This window comes from Somniosus microcephalus, chromosome 3 (genome assembly GCF_052327205.1).
Source record: "Somniosus microcephalus isolate GS21.2 chromosome 3, FLI_Smic_1.0, whole genome shotgun sequence".
NCBI classification, from domain to species: Eukaryota; Metazoa; Chordata; class Chondrichthyes; order Squaliformes; family Somniosidae; genus Somniosus; species Somniosus microcephalus.
Genome location: NC_140989.1, coordinates 240,135,688 through 240,149,464, shown reverse-complemented (window position 1 = coordinate 240,149,464; position 13,777 = coordinate 240,135,688). Strand labels below are relative to the sequence as shown.

At 47.7% G+C, this 13,777-nt stretch overlaps 1 protein-coding gene across 3 annotated transcripts in view; it reads right to left on the bottom strand.

Moving 5' to 3' along the window:
* The window catches only part of qsox1 (quiescin Q6 sulfhydryl oxidase 1), a 275,366-nt gene that overhangs the window by 150,210 nt on the left and 111,379 nt on the right, over positions 1 to 13,777 (bottom strand). For all 3 annotated transcript variants that reach the window (XM_085982257.1, XM_085982256.1, XM_085982258.1), the window contains exon 5: positions 353 to 443. In XM_085982257.1, coding sequence (XP_085838383.1) covers positions 353 to 443 — 91 coding nt within the window. The remainder of the gene's footprint in view (positions 1 to 352; positions 444 to 13,777) is intronic.

Sequence of the window (13,777 nt, the reverse complement as noted above, 5' to 3'; positions counted from 1 at the left end):
CATAGTTTAAAAAAGGAAAAAGATTCCATTCCCCCAGGGCTGACATCCTCATCTCGATGAGAAGACAAATTCAAAGTCGCTAGTCACCATCACCCCTGATCTGAGCTGGAGCCCTCTGGGAGATGCAGTACTGAAGAGTATCTTTTATTTGTGGTGTTGCACATCACTTGGCGACTTGTTACTGAGCTGCATTGTAAGAGGCTCGTGTGCCTTTCGCTGCCCTTTTCAATACCGTGATGGACAGACACACAAGGGAATATTAGCAGGCCCCTTCGAAATGGGATTAAATCAGTGCTACAGATGGCTAGAAGAAACCTGGGCAGCAATTGAAATCCAAAGGCACCTAGCTTACCTCTTGGCCCAGGTAGGAGCTCTTTTCTTCAAAGATTAGCGCCAGATACTGAACACTGTTGATAGCAAAGAAGTTCTGTACCTCTGCCATGCTAGAATTGAAGAAAGAAAAATTATACATATGGAACAAATCACTGAATTAAGAAGGCTAAAACAAAAGGCTGCAGCGTTTTTAAAAAGGGAAGGGTATTAATTCAGTTTGCCACAAATCTGATATGCATTGTGAGGAAGATCATAGAATCATACAGCACAGGAGGCCATTTGGCCCATCGTGCCTGTGCCAGCTCTTTAACAGAGCTATCCTTAGTCCCACTCCCCTGTTCTTTCTCTGTAGCCCTGCAAATATTTCCTTTTCAACTGTATATCCAGTTCCCTAGACCTGTACATTTACATGAGTCTCTAAACCTTCCCATATTACTGGGATTTACGTCTGAAGACTGCTGTTCAGAGGCAGATCCCCTGTCGTGACAAACGAATGGAGACAGTGAGGTCTGGGCACCATTCCTTGTTCATGTCACTCAACAGCAGGTTCTATACAAGTTGACTACTGTCAAAATATGGCTGGTCAAAGCATGCAACACAGTAACAAGCCCGAGAGGCACTGGTACAGGAGTAGGTAGCACCTACACCATTTGGGACAAATGCCGATTCAGTAGGATTTAATTTTTTGTGTTAATGGTGACCAAGACCACCAATTCTATGTCCATAACATCACCCATCTCCGCCCCTGCCTCTGCTACTGAAACCCTCATCCATCCATTTGTTACTTCTAGTTTCGACTATTCCAATGGTCGCTTGGCCAGCCTCCCACCTTGCACCCTCCGTAAACTTGAGCTTATCCAAAGCTCTGCTGCCCGTATCCTATCTTGCACCAAGACCCGGTCACTAAAGTTCCCTTTAATTTTTTTTTGGGTGCACAGTGTAGTGTATGTACATTTAAGAGCCCCTGCGTACTGTAATACCGGTAGTGACCACTCGGGTATATAAGCCTGTATAGCGTCTTGTATCTTTTAGTTCACCTCCAGACTTTGTTCAGCAAACACCTGTTAAACCAATGCCTGCATTCCGTGTCTCCATTAACACACGGATACAACAGTGGCAACGAATTGGAAACGGACTTACCTGCAATTCGGCAGCACCTCAAGGAGATCGATTCCTCAGACGAAGGTCGAAGAAAAAAAAACTGTGGTTTCACCAGCTAGCCGGGTTGGTGGCAGGTACTGCACTAATCCTTCCTGGGCGGCGGGCTGGGGCTCGATCGGGTGGCTCTGCAGCGGGGCCGAGCAGCGAGTCGGAAGGCGGAGGCAAACAGAGACGGAGGATGGAGCACTCGGGAGACGGCCGGTGCTGCAAAGCAGGTCGGCGTTCGGATCAAGCAGAGGGAGGGAAAAGTCCCAGAGAGTCCGGCGGGAATGAGTCTCCAACTATTAAAAATATCTGTGTAAATAAAAACCACGGAGAACAGCGTTGTCAGCAGCGGCAGCGGCAGGAAAGCGCGGGAGGCACCATTTTTTCTCGGCAGGGAAGAAAGGAAAGCGCGGGAGGCGCCATTTTTGATTTTCAGGATGCCTAAGACTGGCAATATTACTGCTTTCGATAGTAATATAGAGGATTGGACCACATATGTGGAAAGAGTGGAGGTATATTGCACAGCGAATGAAGTAGAGGATGATAAAAAGGCATCGGTACTTCTAAATCTGATGGGCGCAAGGACATATGGGCTGTTACGAAACTTAATCACTCCAGCCAAACCGATGGACAAGAATTTTAAGGAGATTGTTGATACCCTACAGGAGTAATTAAACCCAACACCGCTGCTGATAGCGGAATGATTCAAATTCTTCAGGAGGAATCAGCACAAGGTTGCAAGTAACGCTGATTACCTCACCGAATTAAGGAAGCTGTCAAAGCACTGCCAATTCGGGGCAGGACTGGCAGATTCTCTACGAGACAAATTCATCTGCGGTCTCCTAAGTGAAGGAACACAGAAAAGGCTACTTTCTGAGAAAGATTTAACACTGAACAAGGCTTTCAGTGTGGCTGTATCATACGAAGCAGCAGCAAGAGGAGCTGCAGAGATACAGCAAAAGCCACAGGACTTCAGCACCCATGAAATGACACGGGGTTTCGAGAGATGTTATCGCTGCGGCAGCTCCACCCATGACCAGAGGGACTGCTGGTTCAAGGACAAAGCATGCAGGGAATGCGGAAAGATGGGACACATTGCACGTGTATGCTGATCTGGAAACAAAAAATCCACTGACAGAAAAAAAATCAATAAGGAAAAGTACAGAAAGGTACAAATGATGACGGACAGTAGCTCCGAAGACCAGAAGAGCGATAGCGACTCTGGAAACAAGAGACTAAGCTGTCTCAAATTACATAATGTAATTGCCAAAGAAGATTACCAGACCATTTGGGTTACCCTCACGATAGCGGGGTCCCCAGTTAAAATGGAGCTAGATACAGGATCAGCTCTGACCGTCATAAGTCGACGGGATTACGAGCGGCTATTTCCGCACATACCTTTGAAAGACACATCCATTATCTTGAAGACATATACAGGGCAGAAAGTATACCCAAGAGGGAAAATAAAGGTGCCTGTTGTATACAACGGCAAGGAAATACAGAAGTTGTATTTATACGTTCTGCAAGATGGTGGTCCACCGCTGTTGGGACGTGAATGGATCAGGAAGATACGTTTAGACTGGCACTCCATTCAGGCACTGACGGTGACCAGTAAAAAAAAAAATGATGACGTCATACCTGAACGATTAAAAGACATCTTGGCCAGCGCCAAAGAAGTGTTTCAACAGGAACTAGGAACCTTGAAAGGCGTCACCGCCTCAATAAAAGTGGAAGATGCGGCAATTCCCAAGTTTTTTAAGGCAAGGCCGGTGCCATACGCAATTCGTCCAGCAGTCGAGGCAGAGCTGGAGAATTTGGAAAAGGCAGGCGTGTTATCCAAGGTAGATTGGAGTGAGTGGGCAACACCCATCGTCCCGGTCATGAAGAAAACTTTGAATAATGATAAATCTGAAGAACAGAGAAAACTTCGCATCTGTGGGGACTTCAAGGTGACTGTAAACCCGGTCCTTCACATGGTACAGTATCCTCTTCCGAGGATAGAAGATATTTTCGCCTCACTTTCCGGAGGGAAACGTTTCACCAAAATTGACTTGGCACAGGCATATCTACAGATGGAGGTTGAGGAGGCCTCTAAAAAGTATCTCACGATAAACACACACAAAGGCTTGTACCAGTACAATCGACTGGTTTTCGGAGTAGCATCAGCTCCAGCTATCTGGCAAAGAGCTATGGAGCAAGTCCTGCAAGGGATTCCGGGGACTCAATGCTACCTAAACGACATCCTTGTAACAGGAGAAAACGACAACGAGCACCTTGCCAATTTGGAGCAGGTGCTCACTAGGCTAAGAGAATGGGGCCTACGAGCAAATCGCCCCAAGTGCGAATTTTTCCAGAAACAAATATCATATTGTGGTCATATAATTAACGAAGAAGGGTTGCATAAGTCACCTGACAAAATTGAAGCGGTCATAAAAGCCCCAGCACCTGAAAATGTCTCACAATTAAGGTCGTTCCTGGGATTAATAAATTACTATCATAAATTTTTACCGAACTTGTCAACTGTTCTGCACCCTCTTAACGCACTGCTACAAACGGGAGTAATTTGGAAATGGAGCGAAGACTGTAAACGTGCCTTCCTTAAATGCAAAGGCTTGATCATGTCCAAGGAAGTGTTGGCTCATTACAACCCATCACTGCCAATCAGATTGGCGTGCGATGCATCCCCTTACGGCGTGGGAGCGGTATTATCGCATAAATTCCCTGATGGCTCGGAGCGGCCGATAGCTTTTGCGTCACGCTCATTGAACTCAGCTGAGTGTAACTATGCCCAGATCGACAGGGAAGCACTCAGCCTGGTGTGGGGAGTGAAGAAATTCAACCATTACCTACACGGACAAAAATTTACCTTGTTGACTGACAATCAACCCCTCGTCTCCATATTCAACCCTAAAAAAGGCGTTCCCATTATGACAGCGCAAAGGCTACAGAGGTGGTCCCTTTTCCTAGGGGCACACCAATATGACATAGAATACAAAGGATCAAAACAGCATGGGAATGCTGACGGTTTATCGCGCCTACCGTTGCCAACGGTAGAAGAGGCACCTACAGTGGACCCAGTGGAGATGTTCCACTCAACCATAAGTGGAATGTCTACCAGTAACAAATTCTACCATTGAAAAGGAAACGAGAAATGACCCGACTCTCTCACGAGTCTACGATTTAACGGTGAAGGGATGGCCAGCACATGGCGAACCACTGTTGCCAGCATTCTCGCAAAGAAGAGAACAGCTGTCAGTGTGCCGAGGAACCTTGATGTGTGGATCCAGAGTGGTGATTCCACCCAAACTCCAGGATAAAGTGCTAAAGGAGCTTCACGAGGGGCATCTGGGTGGAGTGAAAATGAAGAACCTAGCCAGAGCGTTTGTGTGGTGGCCAGGTATCGATGGAGACATCAAAGAAATGACCAAGAGCTGTTTAGGATGCCAGAAGGTCCAAAACGCCCCACCACAAGCCCCTCTACATCCATGGGAGTGGCCCTCATCTCCATGGCAAAGGGTACATATCGACTTTGCTGGTCCATTTATGGACTCAATGTTCTTAATCGCGGTGGATGCACACTCCAAGTGGCCGGAGGTAATAAAGACGTCCTCCACCACCACGGAAAAAACCATCACAGTATTAAGGACCATATTTGCCAGGAATGGGCTGCCTGAACAGATCTGTTCTGATAATGGACCACAATTTGTGTCCGAAGAATTCAGGGAGTTCTTAAAAAAAACAATGGGGTTAAGCACTACACATCCGCCCCATCCCATCCCGCCACCAATGGATTAGCTGAAAGGTTTGTCCAGACCTTCAAGAAGGCCATAAAGGCCATGGGTAATGAAGACATAAATCTACAACATAAGGTAGATAACTTCTTGTTTGCGTACAGGAATGCAACACATGTGGTTACAAACCAACTCCCGCCATGATGTTTTTCAATAGAAGACTAAGATGCCGGCTGGATTTGATCAAGCCAAACATCAGAAGGGACGTAGAGAACCGGCAATTTCAAGGCATGAATGAAAGGCCAACTAGAACCTTCCAGATAGGTCAACAAGTTTTGGCCCGGGACTACCGTACCGAGAAATGGCAGCCTGGAACTATTTGCACATGACTAGGACCGCTGATGTATACCGTGGACATTGGAGAAAGCATAATAAGGCGCCATGCTGACCAGATCATAGAGTCATCCAAAAAGGGACAACCTACACCATAACTCTATACGCCTAATGATGAAGCAGAGATACCCATAGTATCTACCTCCGATCCGGTGATACTGGAACCAGATGAATCCGACACTGGCATTCAAGCCGAATCGACCTTGCCAAAAGAACCTACTACACCACCGAAAACTACTACACCACCGAGGCATTATCCGGACCGAGTCAGGAAGCCTCCAGAGAGACTGACTTATAATTGATTAACTGCAGCAATGTGTAGATTATTGTTCTTGTAAACATGTTGATTAATGATTACTTAAACTGTTATGTACAAATTATCTAAAAGGGGAGGAATTGTAGTGTATGTACCTTTAAGAGCCCCTGTGTACTGTAATACCGGTAGTGACCACTCGGTATATAAGCCTGTATAGCGTCTTGTATCTTTTAGTTCACCTCCAGACTTTGTTCAGTAAACACCTGTTAAACCAACTCCTGCATTCCGTGTCTCCATTAACACACGGATACAACACACAGCCTCTTCAAAATACTGCATATGCGCGGTTTTTCCTATTTAAAAGCCGGTGAGCCAGCTGCGCGGGTGCTGCAAAGTGCTGCGTGCCTGCGCAGCTTAAAGGGAACATTGCTGTTCACCCATCACCCCTGTGCTCACTGACCTACATTGGCTCCCAGTCTGGCAATCCTTCGATTTTAATATTCTCATCTGTAATGTATATACCTTTAAGGGGGGAACTACCTTTTACAGCTCATGTATACTGCAGTACCGGCAGTGACTACACCTGAATATAGCACGGAGTAGTAATCTGTACAGACCAGTTCCCGTGTGAGCCACGTTGAATAAACACCTGTTGTACCGTTCTCCGCAGTCTGTGTCTTATTATACACGGACACAACATTGGCGACAAGGCAAGTTCGAACCGACCGGCAACTCTGCATCACCTCCCGGGGATTCGTTCCTGGAGATCAGTGGATTGGAGGTCAAGGCCAGAGACTCGGGCGTCGACCACGGGCAACCGCCCAGTCATCCAGCAGAGACTCGAGAATTGCGGGGGAGGCTGTCGAGAGCCAGGCTTGGCTTTCCAGTCGAGGTGGTCCAGCGAAACGGGCTGGCAACAGGTAGTGCGCAGACCCTTCCCGGACAGCAGCGGGCTAGAGCCCGACCGAGCGGCACAGCAAAGGGCCGAGCAGCGTCGATGGGGGAGAGAGAGAGAGAGGGCAGAGCACACAGGGTGCAGCCGGTGTTCAGGGGCCGAGCAGCGTCGAAGAGAGGGAGAGAGAGACGCGCAGAAACCCGCGAGGCGCCGCCATTGCCACGAAGACCGCCGAGAGCGGCGTTGGCAGCAGCGCAGGAGAAGCGCGCGAAACCTACAGGGCACTGCCATTGCCACAAGAACCGCCGGGAGCGGCGTTGGTAGCAGCGGGGGAGGAAGGAAAGCGCCATTTTAAGCCATTGGGAGACGCCATTTTAAACCACACCCAAAATGCCGAAGAGTGGCAGTATCACCGCATTTGACAATGAAGTCGAAGATTGGACTACATATGTCGAACGAATAGAGGTATACTGCAAGGCAAATGAGGTGTCAGATGAGAAGAAATCGTCGGTATTGTTAAATTTAATGGGTGCAAAGACGTATGGTTTATTACGAAATCTAGTAACCCCAACGAAGCCAAAGGAAAAGAGTTTTGAAGACATAGTAACGATACTACAGGAACATTTAAACCCCACACCGCTGCTGATAGCAGAAAGATTCAAGTTTCACAAACGGAACCAGCATAAGGATGAAAGCAATGCTGATTATTTAACAGAACTACGCAAACTATTGAAACACTGCCAGTTTGGAGCGGGACTGGCAGATACCTTAAGGGATAAGTTTGTGTGTGGGCTTCAAAGTGAAGGAACCCAGAAACGGCTTTTATCTGAAAAGGACCTTACGCTGGACAAGGCTTTCAGCATTGCGGTATCATATGAAGCAGCAGCACGGGGCGCTGCAGAGATACAACAGAGACCGCAAGAATATGGCACAAACAAAATGTCATATAGAACAGAGAAGTGCTATCGCTGCGGCAGAACAACACACGACCAGAATGATTGCTGGTTCAAAGACAAAGTGTGCAGACAGTGTGGAAAAGTAGGACACATAGCACGAGTCTGCAGGTCGGGAAAGAAAACCAGCAACAAGAAACCTACCAAAGAAAAGTACAAGAAGGTACATAAGATGACGGAGAATAGTTCAGATGAACAAAAGAGTGATAACGACTCCGAAAGCAGGGAACTGAGTTGTCTGAAACTACATAATGTGATCACAACGGAGGATCGCCGAACCATTTGGGTCACTCTCAAGATAGCAGGAGTCCAGGTAACGATGGAATTGGACACAGGATCAGCCCTAACAGCCTTAAGCCGACGGGACTACGAGCGGCCATTCTCACACATACCCTTGAGAGACACAAAAATTATTTTGAAGACGTACACGGGGCAAAATGTCTACCCCAAAGGAAAAATAAGGGTGACCGTTATATATAACGGTAAGGAAACACCAAAACTAGACCTGTATGTATTGCAAGATGGAGGACCACCATTACTGGGACGTGAATGGATCCGGAAAATTCAACTGGATTGGCATTCCATACAGGCACTGACTGTGGCTGACAAAAAGGATGACGACGTCACACCTGGGCGACTGTCAAAGATCCTAACTGACGCGAAAGAAGTGTTCCAGCAAGGACTCGGAACACTAAAAGGCATGACAGCGACGATTAAAATTGAAGAAAACGCAAGCCCAAAATGTTTCAAGGCCATCGAAGCAGAGCTGGAGAGTCTGCAACATTCAGGTGTACTGTCCAAGGTAGACTGGAGCGAGTGGGCTACACCCATCGTCCCTGTGATGAAAAAGTCGTTGAGCAGCATGCCTGGGGAACCAAGGAAGTTTCGCATCTGTGGGGACTTTAAGGTAACAGTGAACCCGGTCCTTCACACCGTACAATATCCACTTCCGCGGATTGAAGATATTTTCGCTTCGCTATCTGGAGGGAAACGCTTCACTGAGATTGATCTGGCCCAGGCGTATCTGCAAATGGAGGTAGAAGAAGCATCAAAAAAATACCTCACAATCAACACCCATAAATGTCTCTACCAATAAAACCGGCTGGTATTCGGGGTAGCATCAGCTCCAGCTATTTGTCAGAGGGCAATGGAACAAGTCCTGCAAGGGATCCCAGGGACCCAGTGTTATTTGGACAACATCCTGGCCACGGGCGAAAATGACAGTGATCACCTTGCCAACCTGGAGCAGGTGCTCACTAGATTGCAGGAATATGGGCTCCGAGCTAACCGCCTCAAATGCGAGTTTTTTAGAAAACAGATCTCGTATTGTGGCCACGTTATCAATAAAGAGGGGTTACATAAGTCCCCAGAGAGGATTGAGGCGGTAGTCAAGGCTCCAGCACCGGAAAATGTGTCACAACTGAGGTCGTTCCTCGGGCTGGTAAACTACTACCATAAGTTCTTGCCAAATTTGTCTACAATACTACACCCACTGAACACCCTACTGCAAACGGAGGTGCCATGGAAGTGGAGTGACGAATGTAGACGAGCTTTCCAGAAGAGCAAAACACTAATCACATCGAAAGAGGTATTGGCCCATTACAACCCAGCATTACCAATTCGGTTGGCATGTGATGCGTCACCCTACGGCATTGGAGCGGTGCTGTCGCACAAATTCTCGGACGGCTCAGAGAGGCCAATAGCCTTTGCGTCACGATCACTAACCTCAGTCGAGCGTAACTACGCCCAGATTGACAGGGAGGCCCTCAGCCTAGTGTGGGGAGTGAAAAAGTTCAATCACTATCTGCACAGGCAGAAATTCACCTTGCTGACTGATCACCAGCCTCTTGTCTCCATTTTAAATCCGAAGAAGGGCGTTCCGGTGATGACTGCGCAACGACTACAAAGATGGTCACTTTTTCTAGGGGCGCACCACTATGAGATTGAATATAAGGGCACGAAACAGCATGGAAATGCTGATAGACTATCACGCCTGCCACTGCCTACTGCGGAGGAAGCACCAGCAGTGGATCCTGTTGAAATATTCCATTCGACTATTGTTGAAAACCTACCGGTAACTAACGCTTGTATCGAAAAGGAAACCTGAAATGACCCGACACTGTCTCGGGTATATGATTTGACGGTGAAGGGATGGCCAGCATATGGCGACTCACTGTTGCCAGCATTCTCGACAAGGAGAGAACAGCTTTCACTGGGCCGGGGGACCTTGATGTGTGGATCACGAGTGGTAATTCCACCCAAGTTAAGGGATATAGTGCTCAATGAGCTTCATGAGGGTCACCTGGGAGGGGTAAAAATGAAAAGCCTAGCCAGGGCTTATGTGTGGTGGCCGGGAATCGATAAACAAATCGAGGACCTGACCAAGAGCTGCTCAGGATGCCAGAAAGTCCAAAATGCACCACCACAGGCCCCTCTACACCCATGGGAGTGGCCCTCATCTCCATGGCAACGGGTGCATATTGATTTTGCTGGCCCATTCATGGACTTAATGTTTTTAATAGCCGTGGATGCGCACTCGAAATGGCCTGAGGTCATCAAAACGTCCTCCACCACCACGGAGAAAACTATTGCAGTCCTACGGACCATTTTTGCCAGGAATGGCTTGCCAGAACAGATTTGCTCCGACAACGGACCACAGTTTGTGTCCGAAGAGTTCCGGAGGTTCTTGAAAAAGAAAGGGGTAAGGCATTACACATCCGCCACGTATCATCCAGCCACAAATGGATTGGCTGAGAGGTTCGTACAAACCTTTAAGAAGGCAATAAAGGCTATGTACAATGACAACATTCCACTGCAGCACAAGGTGGACAATTTCCTGTTCACCTACCGGAATGCGACACATGCAGTCACCAACCAGGCCCCAGCCATGATGTTCTTTAACTGAAGGTTAAGATCTCGCCTGGATTTGCTCAGACCAAACGTACGAAGAGATGTTGAGAGTAAGCAATTCCAGCACATCCATGAGAAGCCAACAAGGAGCTTCAATGCAGGGCAACCAGTCTTGGCCCACGACTACCGAACAGAAAAATGGCAGCCAGGAACGATATGCACACGGCAGGGCCCATTAATGTACACAGTGGACGTTGGGGAGAGCATCATGAGACGCCATGCTGACCAGATCCTAGAGTCACAGGAACAAGTCAACCCCATGCCTCGCCCATACGTACCTGGTGATGAACCCAACGTACAGGTCGCATCTACCCCAGAAACAGTAGCATCGGAAGCTGATGAACCAACCGACGACAGGGGGCCAGAATCGCCTCCGCACCAAGAGCAAGACACTCGGGAAAGGCGCTATCCAGAAAGGATCAGGAAGCCTCCCCAAAGACTGAATATATAAATAGACTATTTTCAGCTAATGTTGCATGTTAAAAGTGTCAATTGTAATTAGTTTGATATTTAATTGTTAAATGAGTGTTATGGTACTGTTAATCTAAAAGGGGAGGAATTGTAATGTATATACCTTTAAGGGGGGAACTATCTTTTACAGCTCATTTATACTGCAGTACCGGCAGTGACCACACCTGTATATAGCACGGAGTAGTAATCTGTACAGACCAGTTCCCGTGTGAGCCACGTTGAGTAAACACCTGTTGTACCGTTCTCCTGCAGTCTGTGTCTTATTATACACGGACACAACATCATCCTTGTTTTCAAATCCCTCCATGTCCTCGCCCCTCCCTATCTCTGTAACCTCCTCCAGCCCTACAACCCTCCGAGATCTCTGCGCTCCTCCAATTCTGGCTTTTGCACACTCGATTTTCATTGCTCCACCTTTCGTGGCCGTTCCTTCAGCTGCCTAGGTCCTAAGCTCTAGAGTTCCCTCCCTAAACTTCTCCGTCTCTCAACCTCTCTATCCTCTTTTAAGACACTCTTTAAAACCTACCTCTTTGACCTAGCTTTTGGTCGCCTTTCCTAATATCTGCTTATGTAGCTTGGTGAAGCACCTTGGGACATTTTACTATGTTAAAAGTACTATATAAATGCAAGTGTCAGCACTCTCAGGCCAGGTATAGGGTAGATTAAGTATAGTTTACTTTGCCCTCCACAATCTGCTTTAATCCAACCATAGAAGATCACCCCCATACTGCACAAATATGACATTTCCATTTCTATTTCCCACACCAACTATCCCTGTGGCTTCTCTGAGAGGGAACTGTAAAGTTAGGGTCAGGTTAGTGCTGCGGATCCACACCCACTCAGAATGAGGTGAAAGTCTGCCAAAACTCAATCCACATAGGACCTTCAGAGCTAGCCAACAGAGAACTGTCTGGGCTGCATTCAAACTTAGCTCGGAGAAGTGAAAGGCTCGTGAGCTTCCCACTTGTTCAAACATGACAATCTCAGCCTTCTTCACCACCACCAACCTACTCGGGAATTCTTTTCTTGGGCAAAGGGCTGAGGTGGAATTTTGGGGTCACCCAGCTGACAGATGGTGAAAGAGCGATGCTGCTCCACTGGATTTCTACACGCATGCAACACAACAACTGTCAAACCGTGCCTGAGCAAGAAGACGTATTCTCCGTCTGACACTTCCATGACCTTTGGCCTCATGGGGGCGACCCCCATTTATTAAAACAGCAACCTCTGCTTCCTCCTCCAGCAAACCCATTTAACACCTTGAAAGCCCAGACAAATGTAGGCTCCTTTCAGAATTTCACAGCTGACCTTTGCCCTTTAAGCCACTACATCAGCAGGACAATGACAGATTGAAACTCATTTCTCTTGTGACTTTTATTAATACTTACTTATTTTAAACCATTTTGCACAGGAGATCCATATCCCCCCACACCCGCCCTCCCCACGCTACCAATATTTTCCCAGCTGAGAGGGCAGGAGGTAAGTCACTGAATAAATGGATTTGTCCCAGTAGAAGTGGATACTGAAGGGCACTGCAGTTTATTCGTGACTCCCTCATTGCTTCAAGTTTAACATGGTCTATTTGTTCAAGCACTCTCCCCATCCCCATCTTTGAAGCTCATATCCCTAACAAAACCTTACTTCCTTCCCATCCTGGTCGTTTTCCTTGGTATGGCCCCGCCAATTCGCCCCCCTGCCCCCAGTCTTTGCTCCATCAAGTAGAAGGGGCGCAGACTTTTGAGTGTATCTGGTTTATCCTTTGATCACTAGATCTGGCCCACATCAAGCTCTACAAGGCCTCACTTTCTTCTGCCAAAACCATCCACTACGCCAGGATCATCCTGGAGTGCAAAGATAACCCCTGGCTTCTTTTCTCCACTACCAACGGAAGGGTCCCAGACCTGAAACGTTAACTCTGTTTCTCTCTCCACGGATGCTGCCTGGCCTGCTGAGTATTTCCAGCATTTTCTGTTGTTATTTCAGATTTCCAGCATCCGCAGTATTTTGCAATGATGTCTCCTTATACCTCCCTCCTCTGTCGCCAACAGTTCCACTAATAACAACACGTGTGAGGAGCTCATGGATTTCTTTGTCACCAAGGTAGAGACCCTCTTTTCAGCTGGCGCTGCAGCTCCCCCTCCATTCCCTTTTTCACCAAGCCAAACCCACCCCCAGGCTCCACCACACCCCACATCTATCTGATCATAGCTAGAACATCTCTAGTAATGGCTTCTCTTCTAGCCCTCGCATGATCATCTCTGAAGTCCCGCAAAAATCTATCCTTGGCCCTCTTAATTTACCTTGCTGCCCTTTGCGACATCATCCGCAGACATGGGGTCAGATTCCACATGTACGCTGACGACACCCCGCTCTACCTCTCCATCACCTCTCTTGACCTGTCCACTGCCATTGTGCTGTCAGACTGTTTAACCAACATCCAGTCTTGAATGAGCTGCAATTTCCTCCAGTTAAACACTGGGAAGAGTGACGTCATCGTGTTTGACCCCACCACAAACTCCATACCCTCGCCAACGACTCCATCACCCTCCCCAGCCACAGTCTCAAGCTAAACCAGACTCTGCATCCTTGGTGTCTTATTTGACCCTAAGCTGAGCTTCTGACCCCATATCCTCTCCATCATAAAGATCCACCATAACATCGCCCACCTCCATCCCTGCCTCAGTCCATC